The sequence below is a fragment of the Balaenoptera borealis genome (genome assembly GCF_965194805.1).
Source record: "Balaenoptera borealis genome assembly, chromosome: 18".
Taxonomy (NCBI): domain Eukaryota; kingdom Metazoa; phylum Chordata; class Mammalia; order Artiodactyla; family Balaenopteridae; genus Balaenoptera; species Balaenoptera borealis.
In genome coordinates, this window is record NC_138877.1 from 46,718,320 (window position 1) to 46,741,470 (window position 23,151).

At 36.2% G+C, this 23,151-nt stretch overlaps 1 protein-coding gene across 3 annotated transcripts in view; it reads left to right on the forward strand.

The window, feature by feature from the left end:
• The window catches only part of PIBF1 (progesterone immunomodulatory binding factor 1), a 220,880-nt gene that overhangs the window by 172,825 nt on the left and 24,904 nt on the right, over positions 1-23,151 (forward strand). For all 3 annotated transcript variants that reach the window (XM_082365951.1, XM_082365954.1, XM_082365952.1), the window contains one exon: positions 15,210-15,383. In XM_082365951.1, the coding sequence (XP_082222077.1) occupies positions 15,210-15,383 (174 nt within the window). The remainder of the gene's footprint in view (positions 1-15,209; positions 15,384-23,151) is intronic.

A 23,151-nucleotide genomic window follows, 5' to 3' on the forward strand; every position in this document is an offset into this window, starting at 1 on the left:
CATTGTTTCCTAGTCTGGGAAAGATATATCAGGTGTTTGGGAAGAAATTATTGGAAGGAAATTATTGAGAGAGATGAACTAGGGAATATTCCTGGAAGCAGCTCAAAGATGCATATCATCTAGAAATGGTGTCAGGGGAATTGGGTGAAGTGCCCAGAACAGCCAATAGATAACAGTTGAATAAGAATAACTTGGATAAATAAAAATTTTTGAAAGTTAAAATCAGGGCTGAGACTAAGGTGAGGGCAGCCAGGCACTGAAGGCACAAAATAGAGGAGGTGCCCCCTCTCAGAGGCATGCACAGTGCAGCGCTGGCACCTGAGACCTTGCCTCACCCTAGTCAGGACCCTGTGAAAATGATCTAGTATGAATCATTGCTTCAATCAGCTAAATTTTCAGTTTAAATTGGTGATTCATAAAGAGACCAAATGAACATTTAAAGTGTTTCATTTTCTTTTTTGCACTGGGCAGCTCTTGCTCTAACTTTTTAAGTGGTGTTACTTAGTTCTGGTAAGACTGTTTATGGTAATATGAAATGAGATCCCCACCTCATTTGCATAGTTATCCAATAAGTGTTACATGCAAAAAGAAAATGAGTGGGATAGTTCTAGGTTGACAATGCTGGGATAGTTGAGGCATGGCTACAGAAGATTTATTTTCTATTCGCGTTAGCTCAAAATTGTTAGCTTAAAACACCTCTCACGTCAGGAGTTCAATTGTGGTCTTAAGGATTTCCAGGAATGATAAAATCCATAGTGGCCTCTTATTCTATAAACTTCTAGCATTTATACATTCAAAAATGGTTGTGTGTATTTGGAAAGTGTATTAGGTGATTTTTATTCTCTTCTTTAGAGAAAATGTATTAACCTAATAATAAAAAAAAGTAAAGAGAGGGTGAGTATGGAGAAAAATAGCCTGTTTTAGTTTGCCTTTTCAGACTACAAAGCTCAGCTGAGATGAGTAAACGTATTAGGTTAAAGGATCTGCACAAAAAATACTAACTGAAAGATGTGATCATAAATTGAATTGAGATCTCATACCTGTCCACGTCTGTCTATTCTGAATTCTCCAGGTTCTGTCCCTGTATTCAGAGAAACCTTCGGAAAGCAGAGAGAGGGGGAAAGGGGCAAAATATCTCTCCTAACAAAATTCCTTCCATTAAGGCACAATTGAATGTCATGACCTCTGCCTTTATAGAAGATCGGAATAAAATCTGGTGTCATTTCTCTTTGTTTCATGAAACTATTTAAGGCAATCTACTAAGTACTTCCATTTATATTACATAACTTAGTCTTTGCTACAGTACCCTGAGATAAATATCATTGTCCCTACTTTTACAGATGAAACTGATGCTGATAAGAGTTAAGTAACTCAACCATACTTACTATCAAAACTTTTTTTTTTTCTGAAACAAAAGCTTATGATCTTTCTCCTTAGTCCCATTTAGACAAAAATCTCATGATGAATTACTGCTTGTGTGAGTTCCAGGAAAATTTTTGCCTCTGTAGATGAAGTTATATCCTTCTTTCTTTTTTTCAGAAAATGAAAACTATGTAATTTAATGTGCTTCCTTTTCGTCTTAGTTGCCAGAAAAGTCAGAGCTGAATATCTTATCCAGGTGTTGTAATCTTTTTTTCTTTTCTTTCACTTTTGGTGCTTCAGAATAACTTTTTCTTTGTCTTTCAAGTGGAATGTAATCTTTTTTACCCTTAAATATCTTCACTTATGCTAAGAGCTTTTAGGTATAAAAATATAAAATATAAATCTTAAATAATTAGGTTTTAATAAAGGTAAAGGAAAAGATTGATAGGATCTCACTCTTAGTTAACATTATCAGGGCTTCACATTAAACATTTAGTTTTGAGTATACGAAATGTGATTCCTTAGAATGGCTTCTCTCTCGTTGAGCATACCCCTCAAGAGTCTTCTTTAATGGCCTTCATTTTTTTTTTTAAATAAGTACCTGATTATTTTTTATTTTTTATTTATTTATTTATTTATTTTTTTTTTTTTTTTTTTTGGCTGTGTTGGGTCTTCGTTTCTGTGCGAGGGCTTTCTCTAGTTGCGGCAAGCGGGGGCAACTCTTCATCGCGGTGCGCGGGCCTCTCACTATCGCGGCCTCTCTTGTTGCAGAACACAGGCTCCAGACGCACAGGCTCAGTGGTTGTGGCTCACGGGCCCATTTGCTCCGCGGCATGTGGGACCTTCCCAGACCAGGGCTCGAACCCGTGTCCCCTTCATTGGCAGGCAGACTCTCAACCACTGCGCCACAAGGGAAGACCTTCATTCATTTTTATCCACTCATATTTGCCTTAATGAAACCAGGTTTGCTGAACACCTTTGGCAATTTTAATTCTGCTTTTATTTGTATATATTTCATCATGTGTCCTTAGAATCTAAGCTTTCAAAAGTAGGAAAAGTATAATCAGCCATGTATCTAATAGAATACTGAGCATAATTTTAAGAAACTGATATAAAAGCCTTTTTTCTAATTTCTTTTGCAGCTGTATTAGGGGGAGTGGTAAGAGCCCCACTTAGGAAGCTATTTCAGTATTTCATTGAGCAATAGGTGGTATCGTGAACTAAACTGGTGATGATGGTGTCCAACAAGGATGGACCAATTTGAAAACTATTTAGAAAGCAGAATGACTGGGCTTGGTGATTGACTGAATTTAGGGAATGATGAAGAGAGGAGGAATGAGAATTGATGCCCAGGGTTTTGGCTTATATCCTGGGTTTATGGTGGTGCTGCAAAGAACAGAGGAGGAATAGGTTTGGGAAAGAAGAACTCAAGAAAATATCTAAGTGGATATATTCAGTAGAGAGTTACAAATGTAGGTTCTGGAGCCCAAGAAAGAGAAGTTATCTGGAGGTAGAGATTTGAGAGTCAACAGCATAAAGATGGTGCTTTACATTGGAAGTAGATTAAATGAACTAGTAAGGGTATATAGCGTGAGAACAGAAAAAGGCCTAGGACAGATTCTTGATGAGCACTAATATTTAAGGGCTGGGCAGAGCAAAAAATGCTTACTCAAAGAGGAGTGACCAGAGAAATGGCAGGTGCATCAGGAAAAGAGTAGACCCACGTGAAGCCAGAAGCATTCAGAAGGGAGGAAGTTGTCAGCAGTGGCTTAGGCTGCCAAGGGGCCAAGTCGAACAAAGATGAAAAAGAAAATGGTATTTGGATTTAACAAGATGTTAAAAAAAGCAGTTTCAGTGGTGCCAAAGGCAGATTGCAGTGAACTGATAAATAAGTAGAAGTTGAAAAATAGTAAAAGGAAAACTAGGCAACCCTTCGAATAAGAGAATATAAGGTGATCAGGGAGGGAGCATGAGATCAAGGGCCTTTACCTCCCCGAGTTGGAGAGTATCCGGCTTAAATGGTGATAGGAAGGAACCAAACAGAGAGAGACACTGAAAGTACAAAAGAGAGAGGATAATCAATTGAGCAAAAGTGTTGGGAAAGGAAGAGATCCAGGGCGAAGTGATGGGATTTAACTTTAGACAGGAGGGGCACCTTTTCCATTTTGCAGGGGAGAAATCAAAATTACATTCAAAGTAAGTTCGTAGGTTTGGTGGTAAGAATTTAGGGAGTTCCCATCTAATGGTTGTTTTCTAATGGGCAAGACACATGATAGGATCAGAGTTTTGAGGAAAACAGAAGTTTGAAATAGCTATGTAATAAATGAGTGATGTACATTACAGAAACAAATAATTGCCAAGATGAAATGTCATATATTTGTAGTAGTGCCAGTCTGTGTAATTTTTCTCTAGCAGCTTACACTCAGCATGCTAGGTGTAACCATGGAGAAGGTGGACAGCTGGATTGACCCAGAATTACATATATACTTGTTCAGCTCTCTTATTAAATTCTAAGGCTGGAATTACCCTTATATTCCTTACATCACCTATATTTTGAAATACTGTGGGAAAAGCCAGCAGTCAGACAGGCAAGATGGCTCTGCTACTTAATAGCTATGGATTCTTTTTTTTTTTTTTTAAGACAATTTTTTAGAGCAGTTTAAAGTTCACAGCAAAATTGAGAGGAAGGTACAGAGATTTCCCATATGCCCCCTGCCCCCCCACCCCCCAGATGCACAGCCTCCCCAGAGGGTGGACATTCGGTACGAATGATAAACCTACGCCAACATGTCATAATCACTTAAAGCCCACAGTTTAATAGCTATGGATTCTTGAGACAATAATTTAACCCCTCTAAACTCAGTTTTCTCATGTATAAATAAAGGTAATATCTACTTTACAGGGTTATATGAGAATTAAACAATGTAGTACATTCCTGGCATGTGACAGTAACTCAGTAAATGTAGGACCCTTCCCTCTTTTCCTTCCTTTTCAAGAGTCAGTTCAAATGTTATCTATTCTTTGAAGCCCTTCATAACTCAATAAAGAAAAATTTATCTTTTTTTTTACTTCTTTCCCATAACTTTAAAAATACTTGTATTAATATTCCTATCACTGTATATCACAATTACGCATCTGTCTTGCCAATAGAGTGCCTAGTTTTCTTTTGTGTATTAGCCTTTAGCACAGTATTTGGTAAGTATTCAATTGAATGTTTGTTAAACTAACTGTGATCTTTTCCAGTCTTCAATGATAATTGCACTAGAAGCTGTCAAATGGAAAGCATTAGAAACCAGCCTTTAATATATTCACATTCTCTCTCCTCAAAAGTAAATATTTGTGGAATATAAGAAATCTGTTTCTCACACCTGAGATTCTTCTACCCTTTCACTCACTGCTTCTGCCAATAATCTCTCTTAAGGTCCACAAGCATTTCGGTTAGTATTTAACCATCATTTAACCAACCACTTCTTACTAAGTGCCTAGCGTGTGCAAGGCCTCACACTTACCTGGTTGGACTAACTCCCATGGTTCCAGATAACTTGCCTTTTATTGCAGTGAATGTCACTTAACAAAAAGAAAACAAACCCTGCAGTTAGCCAGGTTTCTGAAAAGTGAAGTCACAGTATAATTATCATTCTTTTATGGTATGTTTATGTTCCAGGACTCTAACGCCTGTGTTCTTTGTGATTTCTCGGAAAGTTTCAGGGACATTTCAGCATCACAAGTGCCCCTTAGGCAATCCACTTCATAAAGGGTTCAAACAAATTACATATTTCTATATGTGTGTCATTCTTTTTGGTTCATACTTAACTATTTTGAAATTTTCTTCAGAATACCTTTTTACACGATTTTCTTATACACATGTGTACTTAAATTTTACAGTCAGAACAGTCAGTATGACTAAAAAAAACAAAAAGTGTGTGGGTAAGTTAATTTTTCTTTAAATGAAGATGTAATTATTTCTCAGATTCATACATTTCTCATCGTAGTGGTGCTGTTCAAGTTCAAATTTGTTTTTGATTTCCTAGATGTAAATGTGTATTTTAAAGACAGTTATTATAGTGGAAACCTAAAACACATGCTGTATAAGTCATATTTTCCCTATAAAGTTTTAGAATGTTTATTTTTTCCATATAAGGGTATGTGAATTTAGGTCTGAGGAAATTCAGGGAGTAAATAAAGTATTGCAAAAAATACTCATTTGTGAATGTTGAATTTAAATATACTTTAAGTATGACAAAACTAAACCTACTGTATAAAAGTAATAATAATATCTTGAGTTTTTATAACTTCTTCCTACCAAAATGTTTTAAAATTTTTCAGCCCAATTATGTTATACTAAAGTGTCCCAAGAGCTCTGCGATGGTCTTATACCCATTTGACAGACACAGCAACTGAATGTTCCCTCTCCTCAATTTTGAATTGCGTAAAAGACACAAATTGTTTTTAGATTGTACTCTGTGGACCTCTATGTTTATGTGGACTTATACAAAACTTAGTAGAACTAGGTCAGATTATTTTGATTTTATAAGTATTTTGGCTTCATTTTTAATCTTTTCATCATCAGCTTTAAAATTACAAGTATCTCTGTTGTGTCCTGCAAGTAAAATTCCGTCTTGTGTGAAACATTCTATCTCATCATAAAAATACTTTATCTGTGTATATATGCTCTTTTAACTTTTTTCACATCACACTTTCACATCTATTATGTATCATATAGACCTGTCATTTTCTAGTTATTGTTTTTGCTTTTTTTTTTAAAGAATGAAATGTGTATTTTCCCCACTACATTGTAGAAGTTTGGTATGTGTTCTTTTAAATAGTAAGTACACTTCTCTGACCTTTTTATATCAGTAAGGAACAAGTAAGTGACCTCTTGCTATCATTTCTAACCCTGTGTTTTTATGACTTCTAGAATAGCAGCAGTTTATAACAAACCAAACAATTCTAGGGTATAAGGAAACACACAAAACAAACTGCAAAGCTATTAAAATAAGTCTCTGGAAATATGTTGGCCAGGAGAGAGTATTAACAATGAAATGAAATGATTATGGTCTTATTTGGCAGTATTTTAATTTAAACTTAACAAATCTATATCCCATATGAAGGAGCTGACACTGAGGGAAGGCAGGGAATACAACACGGAGAAGGTACGGGCACTGGAGTGACTCACGCTCTGGATATCAGTGCTCAAAATGGAGGCTAGAGTCTGGAGTCTGAAACTGTTGACGGAAATCAACAAGAACATGCGTCAAAAACTATCAGATTATACTGAAGTAGTAAAGGCCAGAAACCACACAGCAACTAGATGAATACTGGTATAGAAGGGAAAGCCAGGCACCGAGAGGACATGAATACCAGAAGGCAAAGCAGTTAGAAGTCCAAGGTACTATTCAGTAATCAGATGAGTGAAAGGGTCTGCACAAACCAATCAGAACAGAATCAAGGTGCCCACACTTCTGTTTTAAGTCAACAGTCGCAGTAGATTTCAGTTCAGAGGGGCCTACTTCAGTGTGTTAATGCTAGCTTCCTCTACCTTCCTCGCTGTTGAGGATGACCTTAAGATTATATCCAAATTTAGGAAAGAATGTTGTAGGTGATTAGTTACGTCCCCTAGGCTATGACAGCACAGTTGTGTCTCATTCACCAAACACTTGAGCTCTCACTAAGCTTTCGGTGGTAGATAGGGTATGACACCAAAAATGTTTGTCATCTGAAATGCATTAGAATAAGGAGTAGATAAGCCTTATTTCCCTCTGCTCTGGCCAAGACTCCTTTCTTTATTCTGTCCTAGGCCCAAAACTTTGAATACTAGGAGATAATCAGAGGAAAATAATCAAGATGATAAAAGAATTCTTTTCAGTCATAAGAGAGATTAATGGATTGGGGGTGTTCAGAGAAGAAAAGACTCAGAGAGATACAAGAAATTCAAAGTAGGCAGAAATAGACTTGCGGTACATCTCTCCAAAGGCTGAAATTAAAACCTAAGGGTAGACATTATAAGGAGACATGTTTTGTTTGCTTTGTTCAGGTGTTGTTATTGTTGTTCTGCTTTGTTTTGTATAGAGGTTAAATAACTTGAAGGTCCCTTCCAAACCTGAAATTGCGGCTATCAAAGGCCTTGACAGAAGGCATCCGCATTATTGTGTACATAACGTCTAAATAATGACAGCTTTGAACCCATTTGAATCCTGATTTCATTTCTTAATAGCTAATGAATCTGGCTTTTTTTTTTTTTTTTTTTTTAATTTTTGGCCGCATTGCGTCTTCATTGCTGCACGCGGGCTTTCTCTAGTTGCGGCGAGCGGAGGCTGCTCTTCGTTGCGGTGCACGGGCTTCTCATTGCGGTGGCTTCTCTTGTTGCGGAGCACAGGCTCTAGGTGTGCGGGCTTCGGTAGTTGTGGCACGCGGGCTCAGTAGTTGTGGCGCACGGACTTAGTTGCTCCACAGCATGTGGGATCATCCTGGACCAGGGCTCGAACCCGTGTCCCCTGCATTGGCAGGCGGATTCTTAACCACTGTGCCTCCAGGGAAGTCCTTGGCTGTATTTCTTAAAATCTTCTAAACCTCAGTTTCCTTATCTTGAAAATTGAAGTAATATCTACCTCTTGGTATTTGGGAGAGGATTAAATTTTTATGTAAAATACTTAGTGCAAAGCCTGGCACATAGTAAATACTACATGAATGTTAATTTGCCATACAAAATCTGTTTTGTGTATTTTTTAGAGTATAGTGCCATTGTCATTCAAGGATATTTTTACTTCTTCAAAAATCATACATTGAACTATGTTAAAAATTTGCTTTGATAATATTAATAATTTAAAATTCTCATTGAGCACTTAGAGTATTGATAGATGACTTTGAAATAATTTACATTTTCTTTTAAGCTATAGTGTTAGATATGATAATGATATTGTGGGGGTTTTTTTTTTAATCTTTATCTGTTAAAAATCTCTACTGAAGTATTTACAAGTGAAATGATCTGAGGTCTGAAATCTGCTCTAAAATATTTCAAAATAACTAGAAAGGAAGTAGATAAAACAATGTTGACAGAACATTATGGCAGTTCCTCAGATGATTAAACATAGAGTTACCATATGGCCTAGCAATTCCACAACTAGGTTTATACTCAAGAGAAGTGAAAACATGTCTACACAAAAACTTGTACATGAATGTTAGATGTTAGCAGCATTATTCACAACAACCCAAATGTTCACCAGCTGATGAATGGATAAACAAAACATGGTATAGCCATACAATGGAATATTACTTAGTCATAAAAAGAAATGAAGTACTGATAGATTTACAACATAGATGAACCTTGAAAACACTATGCTAGGTAAAAGAAGCTGGTCACAAAAGACCACATATTATATGATTCCATTCATTTGAAATGTCTAGAACAGAGGAATCTACAGAAACAGAAAGTCGATTAGTGGTTGCTTAGGGTTGGGAAGTTGAGGCCCAGATGGGATAGAGGAGTGATTCCTCGAGGACTCGGGGTTTCTTTTTGAGGTGATTAAAAAAAGTTTTAAAATTGTATGCTTTAAATGGATGACAATATGGTATGTGAATTGTATCTCAATAAAGCTGTTTAAAAAAAATGATACTGACAAAATGTTGATAATGATTAAAGTTGGGCAATAGAAACTGGGGGCTCACTATGCCATACTCTCTTCTCTTTGGATCTTTGAAAATTTCCATAATAAAATGTTGTTTAAATACTCTTTTAGATGAAGTTTAAACCTCCAAAATATGGATGTACTTGGTTTAAAACAAGGTTGGTTTCCACCTTGCATTAGCTCAGGTAGGAAAGATGCACAGAATTCTGACTTGACTGCCAGATACATTGTTATTCCTCTGGAAAAGCACTTACATTTAACCTCCAGTGGAGCACATAGTTTGCATTATACTTGTCAGAGCTATTTTCATCAAGAAATGCCATCTATGTGTCCCCTTGCCAACATCTTTGCAGAGTTTACAACTTTCAGCAATTTATTGGCATCAACTATGCAATACTCTTAAGCAGCTGATCTGCAGTTGAGCTGTTTTAATATGCCACCCTCTATGCAAATAGTTTATATTAAATGGCCAAGATATGTGCCTTCGGATTCAAGAGAGCAATTTATCTCTTTTATAGAGATTGTATAGTAACAGTCATCATCTTCATCATCATCATCATCTGGAAGTTTCATAAGAATGTCCTTAACTCTTCCATTTTGAAGAGTACTGTACTGCAATGTGGTTTTTATTGTTTTGTTTTATTTTTGTTTTAAGTTTCAATTGTGTAATCAGATGCGGTTCTACATTTGTTCGTTTCAATGAATGTTTCCTTCATTCTTGAAGTTACTGTAATTGTCTTATGTATTTGATATACTAGAATTATAAGATATATACTATTAGGTTTTTGAAAATCACTATAAAAGCATATCAGAATTAATGAATATTATTATAAATCAGACTGTTATAGAAGAGTGTTTAAAGGTCTCAAGTGGTAAAAGGAAAGAATTTGAGGCATGGCACTTTTGCTGTATTTGAATTTTATAATGAACAAGTAATGCTTCTATAATTTTAAAAAGCAGGAATTAAAAAAAATGTTTTGACAAATGGCTTTCTAAATTAATGGAACATTTGCCAGGAATAGACTAGGACTGCCAAAACAAAGGGGCCACATATTAGGACACTCCACATTTTGTCATTTTGGACAAGAGAGCCTACTTTCCACCTGAGGACCCTAGAGTGGAGCCTGCTTGACAGATTTTCTTATCCACATATCCAGAGATTGTACTCAACTGTCTCATTCAGAGGAATGGCCCATGGTAGCAGAAAGAAAACATTTAATCTGTTCCTTCATTCATAAACTGGAACATACAACCAAAGACCGTCAGAAACTGGAAGAAAATTAATAGCACAAAAGGGAAAAATCACAATAAACAGGGAAACTGACTCCCTTCTCCAAAGAAAACAAAAATTTCTGTAACAGAAAAGAACTTACAAAGTATTGTAATTAGTTTCTTCAGAAAGATTTGAGGAAGTAGTATATACAGAAAATAAGCAGTATACAGAAAAAGTTTCTGGTGTTTTCAAAAATTGCTAAAATCAAATCATGAAGTTATTATAAGTAAGTAAAAATGCCAGTAGAAGGATGTCAGGAAAAGCCAATGAACTCTCCTAAAGCTTAGAAAAAGGTAAGAAGACAGAAATTAACAGGGAAAAGCTAAACAATATCAACAATTCCAGAGAGAAATAAAATACCTGCAAAGAAATAAAGATCAGCTTGGCCTCATAGTTCCCAGAAATTTGACTTTAGAAGATAGAGATGTAACACCATCAAAGTTCTGAAGGGAAGCACAGTACTTTACCACAGTACCCTCTCTCATGAAATTACTAGATTGTTTGCCATCAAACGACAAAAAGAGAGCGATGCAAGAAATAATGGAACATGCCAAGATGTGCAATAAAAAGAAATTTCAGAATAACAACTGTGCAGCAGTCTTAAAAGAAGTCAGTACAAAACTGATCCCAGCAAACAGTATGATTTAGAAGCTAGATAATCTTAGGTAATATGGAAAAAGACATATACTAGTTCCATCAGTGAGGGAAAAAAAGGCAAGAACTCTTAAGAAGAAGGGGGGAAAAATCTCTATGAGAAAGTCAAGGCCCAAGTAGGAATCTAAGTAAATGGCATGATTTTGAGCGATAGATGCAATGTAAGAAAAAGAATCCAGTTGAACTTGATACCTGAAACATTTTCCTTTGAACATCACAGGTTCCTTTTCTGTGGACCTAATCACACTCTCTGTTCTGCAGTGAACAGTATTTATAAATCATTAAACAGTAGTACAAATAACCCTGCTGACCAATCACAGAAGGACAGTTAGAGAACAGAGAAAAGCAGAACCAAAAGCTAGAGAAATGACATGTGAAAATCAAGTCCAAACAATAAGAGCAGACTCTTAATAGGAGGTGGAGCCAGCAGTCAGGAGGCAGACAAGAGAACATGGTAAGGACCAAGCCAGATTTCAAGATGACTTAATCCTAACAAAGGATCCCATTTTGTAGTGACAAGTTTTTCTAGTTCTTGTATGTTATGTTGGTTTATTTTTGTTTCCTTTGTCAATTTGCAAATTGGGATTCTGTGAATCACAAACATTTCATTGTAATAGTAACATCAACTAGGGAAGGACAATTTATGCCAAAAATGTAGGTAAAAGAAATATTAAAATATTTTCATGGTAAGGAAGATTCAGTATCATAAAAGCCAGTTCTAAGTTGTTGTTTTTTTAATTCAACATAAACCCACCCCTATCCCTAAGAACATAGCCCAAAAAACCCCTCAATCATTAAACGTTAAAACAGTGTGACATGGGTGCATGAATAGACAATTGGAATAGAGTTTGAAAGTCCAGAAATAAATCATATACTTATGAAAATTCAGTATATGATAAAGATAACATCTCAAATCAGAGGAAAAAATTGTCTGTTTAGTACATGATGTTGTTATTACAGAATAGCCAAGGGGGGAAAAATGCTGAATCCACACCTTTCACCATAAGCCAGGATAAACTTCAAACAGATCAAAGATCTAAATGTTTGAAAAAGAAAAGAAAAAGAAACCATAAAGTAACTTGAGGAAAATGGAAGAAGAAAACATGGGAAGACCATAAAATTAAGGACTATTCAGCTACATCACAACCAGAAAGTTTTGCATAGGAAAAAAACAAAACAAAATAAAAAGCATAAACAAAGTCAAATAAAAGATTAAAAGGGAAGAAAAACTGCCATTCATATTACAGACAAGAGCTAATGTCTCTAACATGTAAAGAGCGCCTTGAAATGTAAAAGAAAATGACCAGTCACCCAGTAGAAAAATGAGCCAAGGATATCAACAAAAAAGGAAACACCCTTAAACAACTGAAAAGCTGCCCACCCTTACAGTAGGAGAAATGCAAATTAAACATACCCAAACACTTATCAGACTGGCAAAAATCCAAAAGGTAACACAGACATACATTTTATCAATTAGGAAACTGAAGCTCATTCAATCAGAGTAGATTGCTTAAGTTTACACAGTTAATAACAGAGTCAGGAATAGATGTGTCTTTGACTTCTAACCTCATGCAAAAATATCTCCACTACCTATGCTTGGCTTTCTGTGTGCTCAGTCTGTGGTGGTTATCATGGATACTATTTGATGTTAAAGTGGAATTTTCCTTGTTCAAATTTACAATTGATAGAAAAGAGATCATCTATATGATCAAACGTAATAAAACTGAACAGAATTGTTCTGCATGTTATTTTGGTGTCCATTGTAGCTGTGTATCATCCTAATAGGAATTTTACAGAATTCTGTTGCTTTTTCAGTGTTCTTTACTTAGATTTCAAAAACCGTGCTAACACTGTATAATACTATCAGATGAACAAAAGTGGTACTGTGACAGCACCCTAAGTTGGGGTGATCCTAGTCTAAATAAAGCAAAAAGCTGTGAATTTCCCTTCTGTCTCCTGACCAGCATCAGGGGTGATCTGTTTCCCGTAACTGTTCCTATACGAGCAGCAGGTGAAGCCAAAAAGCAACAAAACTATGGCCTCCTCTTGGGCACTTAGGAGTCAAAGCCCTCTGCCTGGTACCCCACCAACTCCTTCCTTTTCTCCCTCCTCATCCTTGCTCTCCCTCCCTTCCCTTCTGCCAGGAGGTATGACCCCCTTGACCTTATTTATCTGTAATAGAGTGGTAGGTTGTGTTAGAGGAAATTTTTTCCTGTTATTTTATTTTCTCTTCATGCCAAGGCACAAAAGTTACGGCTAGTAAAAAGAGGTTCTTTCAGATAAAAAGTGTTTTTTTGATAGGCTGAGAGACCGTCATCTCCCCTCTCCCCTCTACTTATCGTGTGGTAAGTAGAACAGGAGCTGAAGTCTACCATAACACAAGACATGTTTAACATTAAATCAGTAGTATATACTTCACTGAAGGGAAGCATGTAAATGAAGTAACAATCTCAAAAGCAATGAGTCCACAAAAGGGTCAAATAAAAGTATATCAGATTGGCAGTTTCTGAAGGTAGACACATCCTCATGTGCATTGGCCAAGCCAGCCTCAGTCCTGCAGAAATGAGAAAGTGGATTCTGGCACCGTTTCTTCCAGCTCCTCTCTTGGCCCTGAGGTTTATTAAGACTCTGTGGCTTAAACTCAACAGCTCTGTTTTAAAATACCCACTCAAGCTAGATGGTTCTAAATAGAACTAATGACAGCCAGAAAAAAAAAGGCCTGTAGGAACTTGCTCTGACACAGAGCTGATGTCTATAAACAGATTAGTAGAAGGGAGCAGAACATCTTTCTGTCGCCCTAACTTTTGTGTCTTGGCATTAAGATGCAATAAAATAATAGGAAAAAATTACCACCAACACAGCCTACCACTGTTGTACAGATAATAAGGTAAAGGAGAGTTCAGTCCGCCCTCTCTCCATATTCTTGTGTTTGATTGAATCAATTTAGTAATTAAGCATAAATATCCACTAGTTAGTGTTTGGTGCTAAAGGTTTGACTATGGGGGAAAATAAAAGACAAAAAAGACTTGGAAGAGGGAATGAGTGGAAATTTTGATCCGGGTTCTTCAAGAAGTTCAGCATAATGAATTCTTAGTTCAAACAACGACTGATAAAGCTAACTCAGGTTTTCATTTGTAAAAGAAGAGGGAATAATATGTTTTGTTTTGTTTTGTTTTTACTGAAGTATAGTTGATTTACAATGTTTCAGGTGTATAGCAAAGTGATTCAGTTTTATATATATATATTCTTTTTCAGACTCTCTTCCCATATAGTTTATTACAAGATATTGAAGACAGTTCCCTGTGGTATACAGTCGATCCTTGTTGTTAATCTATTTTATATATAGTAGTCTGTATCTGTTAATCCCAAATTCTCAATTTATCCCTCCCCGCCTCCTTTCCCTTTTGGTAACCTTAAGTTTGTTTTCTGTGTCTGTGATCTGGGAATAACATGGTTAAAGAAATCCTGAAGCTATATTAAACTTACTGTTTGAACTGCTGATTAATAGGCAAGAAAAAAATTTTTGGACTCTTTTTCCCTTGCATCTTCATGTAAGACTTCAAAAGGAAATGGAATAGTTTAAGAAGTAGAAGAGAAGAAGTTAAGTGCCTAAATAATCTGCTTATCAGCATGTGTAGAGAAACTGCGGGGGAAAGTAGCCGTGCCCCTGGTTCCCAAATTTGTTAGAATCACCTGAGGATCTTTAAAAAATTTCAGAGCCAAGGCCACACCCCAGCCCAATTATCTCACAGTCTCTGGGTGTGGGACACAGGCATCAGTTGTTTTTGAAGCTCCACAGGTGATTACAATATGCAGAAAAATTTGGGAACCACTAGGCTACAGAATAATACTTTTTTTAATTGAAGTATAGTTGACAATACCGTGTTAGTTTCAAGTGTACAGCAAAGTGAGGCATTTATACATATGTTTTTTTCAGATTATTTTCCAAGATATTGAATATATTTCTTTATGCTGTTCAGTAAGTCCTTGTTGCTTATCTCTTTTATGTATAATAGTATGTGTCTGTTAAACCCATGCTCCTAATTTATCCCCACCCCCTTTCCCCTTTGGAATGATATATTTATCATTTAACGGTATTAATGACTATGAGATTCATGTGCATAATTATTGAATATTAATATGTTGTTTTTTCACAACTTTCCTTGTTTATATAATGTAGTAATTGCTTCAAATGTTTTTTCTACTTCAAGAATAAAAATAAATATTTTAACATCAACATTATGAGTCTGCTTGTTAAAATCATACTTGCCATCTTCTCTTTTCATACACAACAGGAATTGGCAGCAATGAAACAGATTATCATTAATATGCGTAGTAAGCGTTCTGAGGAAAACTTACTTTTTACTAAAACGGAATCCAAAAATGTGACAGAAAGTCAGAAATCAAAGACTTTGAATGTGCCTAGAGAACATGAAGACAATGTATTTATACCCAAACCAACACTCTTTGTAAGTACAATAAAAATTAACTTAGAATGTTAGTGTCTCTTATTTTCGCTAAATAGATTTTACTTAAATTTCTTTCCTCTCATAGTGGTTTCAAACTAACTTTAAAAGGTCTGTATGTATCCTTTTTCTGAATGTATATGTTACCTATCTTAACAGTTGGTAGTTGGGGTTTATATTTCTCGTTAACATATCGGACTTGCCCAGGAATTAGCGTTACTCTAGCACTGTCCTCCGCCAGTCTCCAGGGACGACTTATAAATGAATCAGAAAGACAGTCTTGATTTGACTGGTTTACAGCACGATCTCTCAGTTTTCAGTAGGATGTAGCTGAGGTCATACCTCGTTTGAAAATTTTTCTCTTGTATATAAAAGAAAGTTTACTGTAGAAAAAAAAGAGAAAAATACAGATAAGCATAAAGAAGTTTGTTTGTTTGTTGTTGTTTTGGCCATGCCGCGTGGCTTGCAGGATCTTAGTCCCAGCCCAGGGGTTGCACCCTGGGCCCTCGGCAGTGAAAATGCCAACCAGAATTCCCTGTTTTTGTCATTTTAAAATTTACATAAGAATCAAAGGGATGCAAAATATCACCCGCCCCCTCTTATTTGTAAAATAATATATTTTGCTCTGAGTTTTCTTATAAAGTATAAAACCAATCGTATTAACATAAACTGAAAAACTGAAATGCATTATTAGGTAAAAATGTATGTGCCCAGAAATGAGTCGAAGAACAAGAAATTAGAAAAATTTGGATTAAAATAGAAAGTAAATTAGGAAATATTGAAAATGATGTTTTAACAAGTAATAAGAATTAAAAGGCAACAGAATCGAAATAGGAGTAACCTTATTAAATAGTGCCCTTTACTTCGACATGGTTTCCCCTCCATACCTTAATTTCTCAGAAGGAACATTTCTACCATCTGAACATAGAGACTCAAAACCAGAAAGATTTTCTGTACGATATTCTGATTCAGTGAGTCCCCAGAATCTTAATTTTTTTTTAACTCCCTAGATGATTATAATAATCGGTCAAGTATGGGAACTTCTGATCTAAGCTATTTCATTATACATTCAGAACATGCTACTCAAGATCGATGAGATGTGAGAGCTTGCTTGGTGATTACATAGTTCAACCTCCTTTTTTTAAAAAAATGACAGAGTTACAATCTAAATGAAATAAGGGATAATTATCATAAGGCTCCTTGTGGCAATAAAGACTGAGCTAACAGGATGGAGAACACAGGAAATCTAGATTGACCAGCCTGGGTACAAGGCAGCTCTGTGGATTTCCACAGCTGAGTACATGGATCTTTTCCTCCAGTGGTACTTCAGCTTCCCCATGTTTCTCTCCTGTTGTCTGCTTACTCATGGTTTCCACCTCCTCATCAACGTGCTCACAGCCCCTTGTCTTGAGACGTATTTCTATTCGTCCTTTCCCTAATCTCCTCTCTTATAACCTAGTTCTCCCTGTATTTTCCAAAAGCAAGTTTAACTGGCCCAGCTCCTCCTTGTTGGCAGATACCCCTGGTGGCAAGACTAGTTAAGGTTATTAGCCAGCCTACTGAATGGCTGCCCTTACCTGTGACCAGGGGTCACGTGGTACCAAAGAAAGTTGCCTAGGGCTATTTATTCAGAAGGACCATGGCTAGGCAAGTTTCCCTCAGAAAGTCGGCTAAGATTGTGACAGACAGTGTGATGTATCTATTATTATATTATAATCTACAAGAAGAGAGCAGACTGAATACATAGATGCTAATGGAAAACGTTGGATTGGTGGAAAACCGCAAGATACAGCCACATACTTAAAGCCTATCACACTCCCTGATCTGCTTTTCTGACCCTTCTCTGTTCCAAGCAATGAACTATTCCTTCTGACCCTGACCTCCTATATTTCTGACTTTAGCTTGGTAACCTGATTCTGATATCCTGAAATCCTAACTGTCACCAGTACATAAGTAACAGATTTCTCCAATATCTCGAGATAAGGTTCTGCAATGAAAAGAAAATGAAGAAGATTTGAAATATGAAGTATTAATTGGGTAGTTTTTATTTCCTTCTTTATGCTTATCTGTATTTTCTTTTTTTTTTCTATAATGAACTATCTTTTGTATACAAGAGAAAATTTTTCAAAAAAGGTATGATCTCAGCTACATCCTAATGAAAACTCAGATATCATGCTGTAAACCAGTCAAATCAAGACTATGTGCTAATACTGCAGAATTAGGAATGGGAACCGACTAGGTCACCTGGGGCGAGTCATTTAAATGCCCTGAACTGGGTCTTGTCTATAAAATTAGGAGGGAGATTACATGAAATGAGGGCTGGACTTCTTTTATACTAACATCCATGATTCTCTTAAGGCATCATAATTTTTACGGTTATTATTTTGAGTATTTTCAATTTTCCATAATAGTGCTTTTCTTACGTTTTTCTCTCATCTTGTCAATAAGGAATTTATGGTGCAAATATTTGAAAATAAGATCTAATCATTACATAATCTTATGGTTTTATAGCTAAAATGGAAACATTTCTAATTTACTTCCAGATCTTTTGGCTGATATTATTTGCTGTTGATATTTTTCGCTGATATTAAATTCAATGATAGAGGGATGGATGGATGGATGCGTGTTTATATGTGCACTGAAAATACGAGGAAAACACACAAAGTCCCTGTTAAATGGGCAGTGGGGTGAAGGTAGAGCTGTGTTACAGAGGAGGAAGGGGAGGAATAAAAGCTTGAGACATTTTTCTTTCCATATTTGTATAATCATATGAACGTTTTGCAGTGTTCATGTGATATTTACACAAGAAGACAACCCCAAAAGGTGTATTTTATAGAAAAGCTCTGGCTGTTGAAATCACAGATGTGGGAGGATTGTTTTTCAGGCATTTGATGCACCAACAAAGACTAAATTGAGCCACAGAATGTAAGTGCTTTGAGGATAGAAGCTGTGTTCCCATTGCCTTACATAGCACATGATCAAAGCAGGTACTCAATAAATATCTGGTAACATAGCATTAAAAAACAACAACAGTTATTTGCCTCCCCAGTTTAGTTATCGTCTTAGCCATTAAAACTCTAAACTGTGTGGGGAACTTTAGTGTTGAACTAAATAAACTCCAGGGAGAGTGAAAGCAGCAACTTCCAAGACCATGGTCTTGGAAGGAAATACAAACTACTTTAAAGGAAATATAAACTGCTGTGGAAATTCAAAGAAAGAAGAGATAATGTGATGTCGATGGACTCCAGGAAAAGAAAGTATTTGAGGTTGACCTTGAAGAATGTCTAGGATTTGACAAGGACAATAAGGGTTAAAGAGTGAGAAATTCCAAGGGCAGAGAGTATAATAGTCACAAAACGTTTTCTAATTTGTGTTCCTTTTCATTATTCAAAACTAGGATGTTTAATAATCTAGACTTTGTTCCTCTCTTACTACATTCTTATGCCTGACTTCAGTCATTTCGCCACTTAACACTTTTCCTTAGGAAAAAAGGAAAATACAGTGGATAGGCTATACCTAGAGTAGTCAAATTCAAAGAGGCAGGAATTAGAATGGTGGTTACCAGGGACCAGGGGGAATGGGGAGTTATTGTCTAATGTGTGAAGAGTTTCAGTTATACAAGATGAAAAGACTTCTGTGGATGGATGGTGGTGATGGTAGCACAGCAATGTGAACATACTCAATGGCACTGAACTGTACACTTAAAAATGGTTAAGATGGTAAATTTTATGTTATATGTACTTTACCAAAAAATTTTTTAAAATTTAAATTGATAGGTTATAAAAAGCAGTGTTTCTCATTATTCATAAAGAAAAGTTTATAACTTTATTAAAGTGCAATTTAGCAGTTATTTGTAATATACTTAATATAATGAATACAATTCATTGGATGTCTTAAGACACAGGGTGCTGCCCTGGGGTAGCATTACCACAGAGCATGTCCTAACTCTGTGCCACCCCACATTTCTCACATTATAACACACATAGAAAAGTATAGCATTTGTATGGCACACCGAGGTAAATGAACTTTGCTGGTAGATTGAAGGGGCTCCAGCCATGTCTAGGAGCTGAGGGAACCAATTGCTCTTCATACCTCTAACGCTTTGTCACATTTGTTTTGAAGCTCTGGTCTCACTTTCTCTTTTCTTCTTTTTTTTTTTTTTTTTAATATTTATTTATTTATTTGGCTGCATCGTGTCTTAGCTGCGACACGCGGGCTCTTCGTTGCAGCGCACGGGCTTCTCTCTAGTTGTGGCGCACGGGCTCCGGAGCACGCAGGCTTAGTTGCCCCACAGCATGTGGGATCTTAGTTCCCCGACCAGGGATCAAACCCGCATCCCCTACATTGGAAGGCAGATTCTTAACCACTGGACCACCAGGGAAGTCCCTGGTCTCACTTTTTCATGTTGAATCTAGATTTATCTGACCAGAACATGCTCAGACCTCAAGATAGCTAGCTATGTACATTTACATTTTTAAAAATAATTTTTCAATTTCGAGTCTCAGGAATACTAATTGCAGCCTCTTCCCGGTGTAATATAGCTCTAAGCTAAATTAGAAATAAGGAATTTTTTAGTGAGCGTGGAAGTAGAGCCGTGAGGGCTGAATGATCTGGGGCAGTTTCTCTTTTTGTCACTTTGTTGGTAGGAAAGCTGGGTCAGCTCTCTTAGACACATTTTAGTTGGGCCCTGCCTCTGAGGAATCATAAATATTTATTTCCTCAATTCCTAGCTTATATCGTTTTTTTTAAAAAACTAAGTAATTATATCTACTAGACATAGTATTTCTTTTCTTTAGAAAAGTGGCACTGGTTGAACACTAACAGATTCTTAATTTCTAGCTCTTTTTCTAGATTCCAGGAATAATCCACCAGGCTTATTATGTCTGCATTTATCAGTCAGCATTCTTTCTCAATATGCTATAATCCCCAAGTTATATATTAATGTTTTAGTTGCCTGCTTATGGATGACACAAAAGTACCCATCTTATCAGTTATTTATCTCCCAAATCACATTAGAACAGTAAATTACTTCTGGTTGGTTTCCAGTTAATCCTGTCATTTGTTTTTATCACAGCCCTCTGAGCTCTTTCCTACATCTGGAATACAATTTACTTCAGGGCCTGTTAACACCACTAATTTGTGCTGTTTCTTTATAAAATTACAAATATAATTAATCTAAACCAGCACATAAAAATTAAAGCAATGTTCCCAATATAAACACTCACTTTTAAGTAATTTGTATGTCTAATATCATGTCATATATATATGTGTGTGTGTGTGTGTATGAAAAATATATTATGAAAAGGGTTTCATACCATGGAACCTATGAAAGTCTTAAATTTAAAAAAAAAAAAAAACAGAAGTGTGAAATAGTCAGAAAATAGGGCCCTCCTCAGTTAAAATATTAACTCTGTTAATAACTGCATAGACATGGGACTTCCTTGGTGGTCCAGTGGTTAAGACTCCACGCTCCCAGTGCAGTGGGCATGGGTTCGACCCCTGGATCGGGGAGCTAAGATCCCACATGCCATACGGCATGGCCAAAAAAATCTGAATAGGCACAAGAAAATTTGTTACCCAAAGCACCATCTTATGGGTAGAAAGGGTAAATAACTTTGAGATAGTAACATAAAAGAAACACTACTGTTTAAATAGGTAAAGAAGTGGAATTACCAAAATAAAAAGCAGTTAACTGTATTTGAATTTTTGTGCCCACTTTATTTAACAGTCATCTAACAGGAGATGGCAAATTTTTCCTTAAAGGGCAAGACAGTAAATATTCTAGGTTTTATGAGGCACATACCATCTCTATTGCATATTCTGTTTGGTTTTACCTTTCTTTAAAAATGTTAAATCCATTCTTAGCAGGCAATCCATACAAAAACAGACCATGGATCATAGTTTGCCAATCTGTGATCTATCTTAATGCTAGTTGCTCAGTACTAATCAGGAGTTGGTAAAGGCTTAGAAACTTCCAGTGGCTGGAACTTCGGGCCGTCACTAATGGATAGTACCTTACTGACAAAATATCTAGAAATGAAGAATGTATGTCTCACGAGAATCAGAAATCAACTTTCCAGAATCATTATTATCTCCATGGAATTTGTTTGAATTTTGGTAGTGTTTAGACATAGATATTGATGTAGATGAGAAGTTGACCTATTCTATCCTAATGTAATTGCAGGTAACCTGAGTTTCAGACTGTAATATGACTGAGAGCAGAACTTTACCAATAGAAAGATTGAACATATCTTGAGTTCATACAACAGAATATGCTATTTTCATATCTTATTGGTTATTTTCATTTCCACTCAATAATTGCAGTGTTACTTAGAATCATAAATACTGCCCACTATGCTTATAAAGGGCAGTGTTACCTGATTAGTTGGAGCCATATTATTACATTACTGGAGTGGCATTTTCTTTCACATTACGTAGGGGCAACTCTTGAATATAGACTCTCATGAGGCTTATGTCCAGATTTAAATTGAACTGAGAGGCGTCTGTAATAGTAAACCCAAACAACATTCATTCATTCATTTAAAAAGTTTATTGGGAGTTCCCTGGCAGTCCAGTGGTTAGGACTCGGCACTTTCACTGTGGTGTGCTAGGTTCAATCCCTGGTCGGGGAACTAAGATCCTGCAAGCCACATGGCGTGGCCACCAAAAAAAAAAAGAAAAAATAATGTTTATTGAGCACCTCCTTTGTGCCAAGCACTGTTAGAGGCAGTAAGGGTATAAAACTTCCTGCCTCCATGAAGCTTACATTCTTTTGTGGAGATTAGACAGTAAACCAACAAACAAACCAAAAAATAAATTGTAGAGAAAGTGAAAAAATGACAAATGCTATGGAGAAAAAATAAAACAGGGTGGTCGGTGGGTGAAGAATAAGGAGGGATGGCCTCCCTGAGAAGATGACACTTAAATAAAGACCTGAAAGGAGTAAAACCAAATGCTCAAGGTTTTTGAGCAGCTGAATTTTGCTAGATCTCATCATTATCTTAAAACTGAGGAAATTTTAAATGACATTATACCCAGGTAAAAATAGATTCCGATAGAAACTTGCTTTGCTATTAAATATGTAGGAAATGAGGTCCTATTACTCTTTTTGTTTTTTCTATTTTAGAATGTAAAATATCTAATGAAATATGTAACTTTCTTTAACAGCGAAGTCCAGGTAGCTCACATTGGAAACAATACACTTTTTCAGTATTGCTGCTTTTTTTCAAAACATTTTTTTAAAAAGCTCTTGGGTTTTTTTTGTTTGTTTGTTTTTTATTGTGATAAAAAACATATACAATTTACCATTTTACCCATTTTTAAGTGTACAGTTTAGTAGTATTAAATATATTCATACTGTTGTGAGACGGGTCTTCATAACTTTTTCATCTTGCAAACTGGAACTCTGTATCCATCGAGCAACGCCTCCCCTTCTTCCCCCCCTACCTCTGTAGCCCCTGGCAACCCACCACTCTACTTTGAATTTCTATGAAATTGACTGTTTTGGATACCTCATAGGTGGCATCATACCATATTTGTCTTTTTGTGACTGGCTTATTTCACTTAGCATAACATCCTCGAGGTTCTTCCATGCTATATCTCAAAGCATTTTGCAGTACCTCTTATGGAATTGTCTTTTGAGTCTATGACACATTCTTTTGAAGCTATTCATTTATTCAAGCCTTATTCCAGGCCCAGGGCCCCTGCCCTAGAGTGCCTCAGAGTCTGATCATGGAAACCATGTATCATATAACATGTGTGATAAATACCA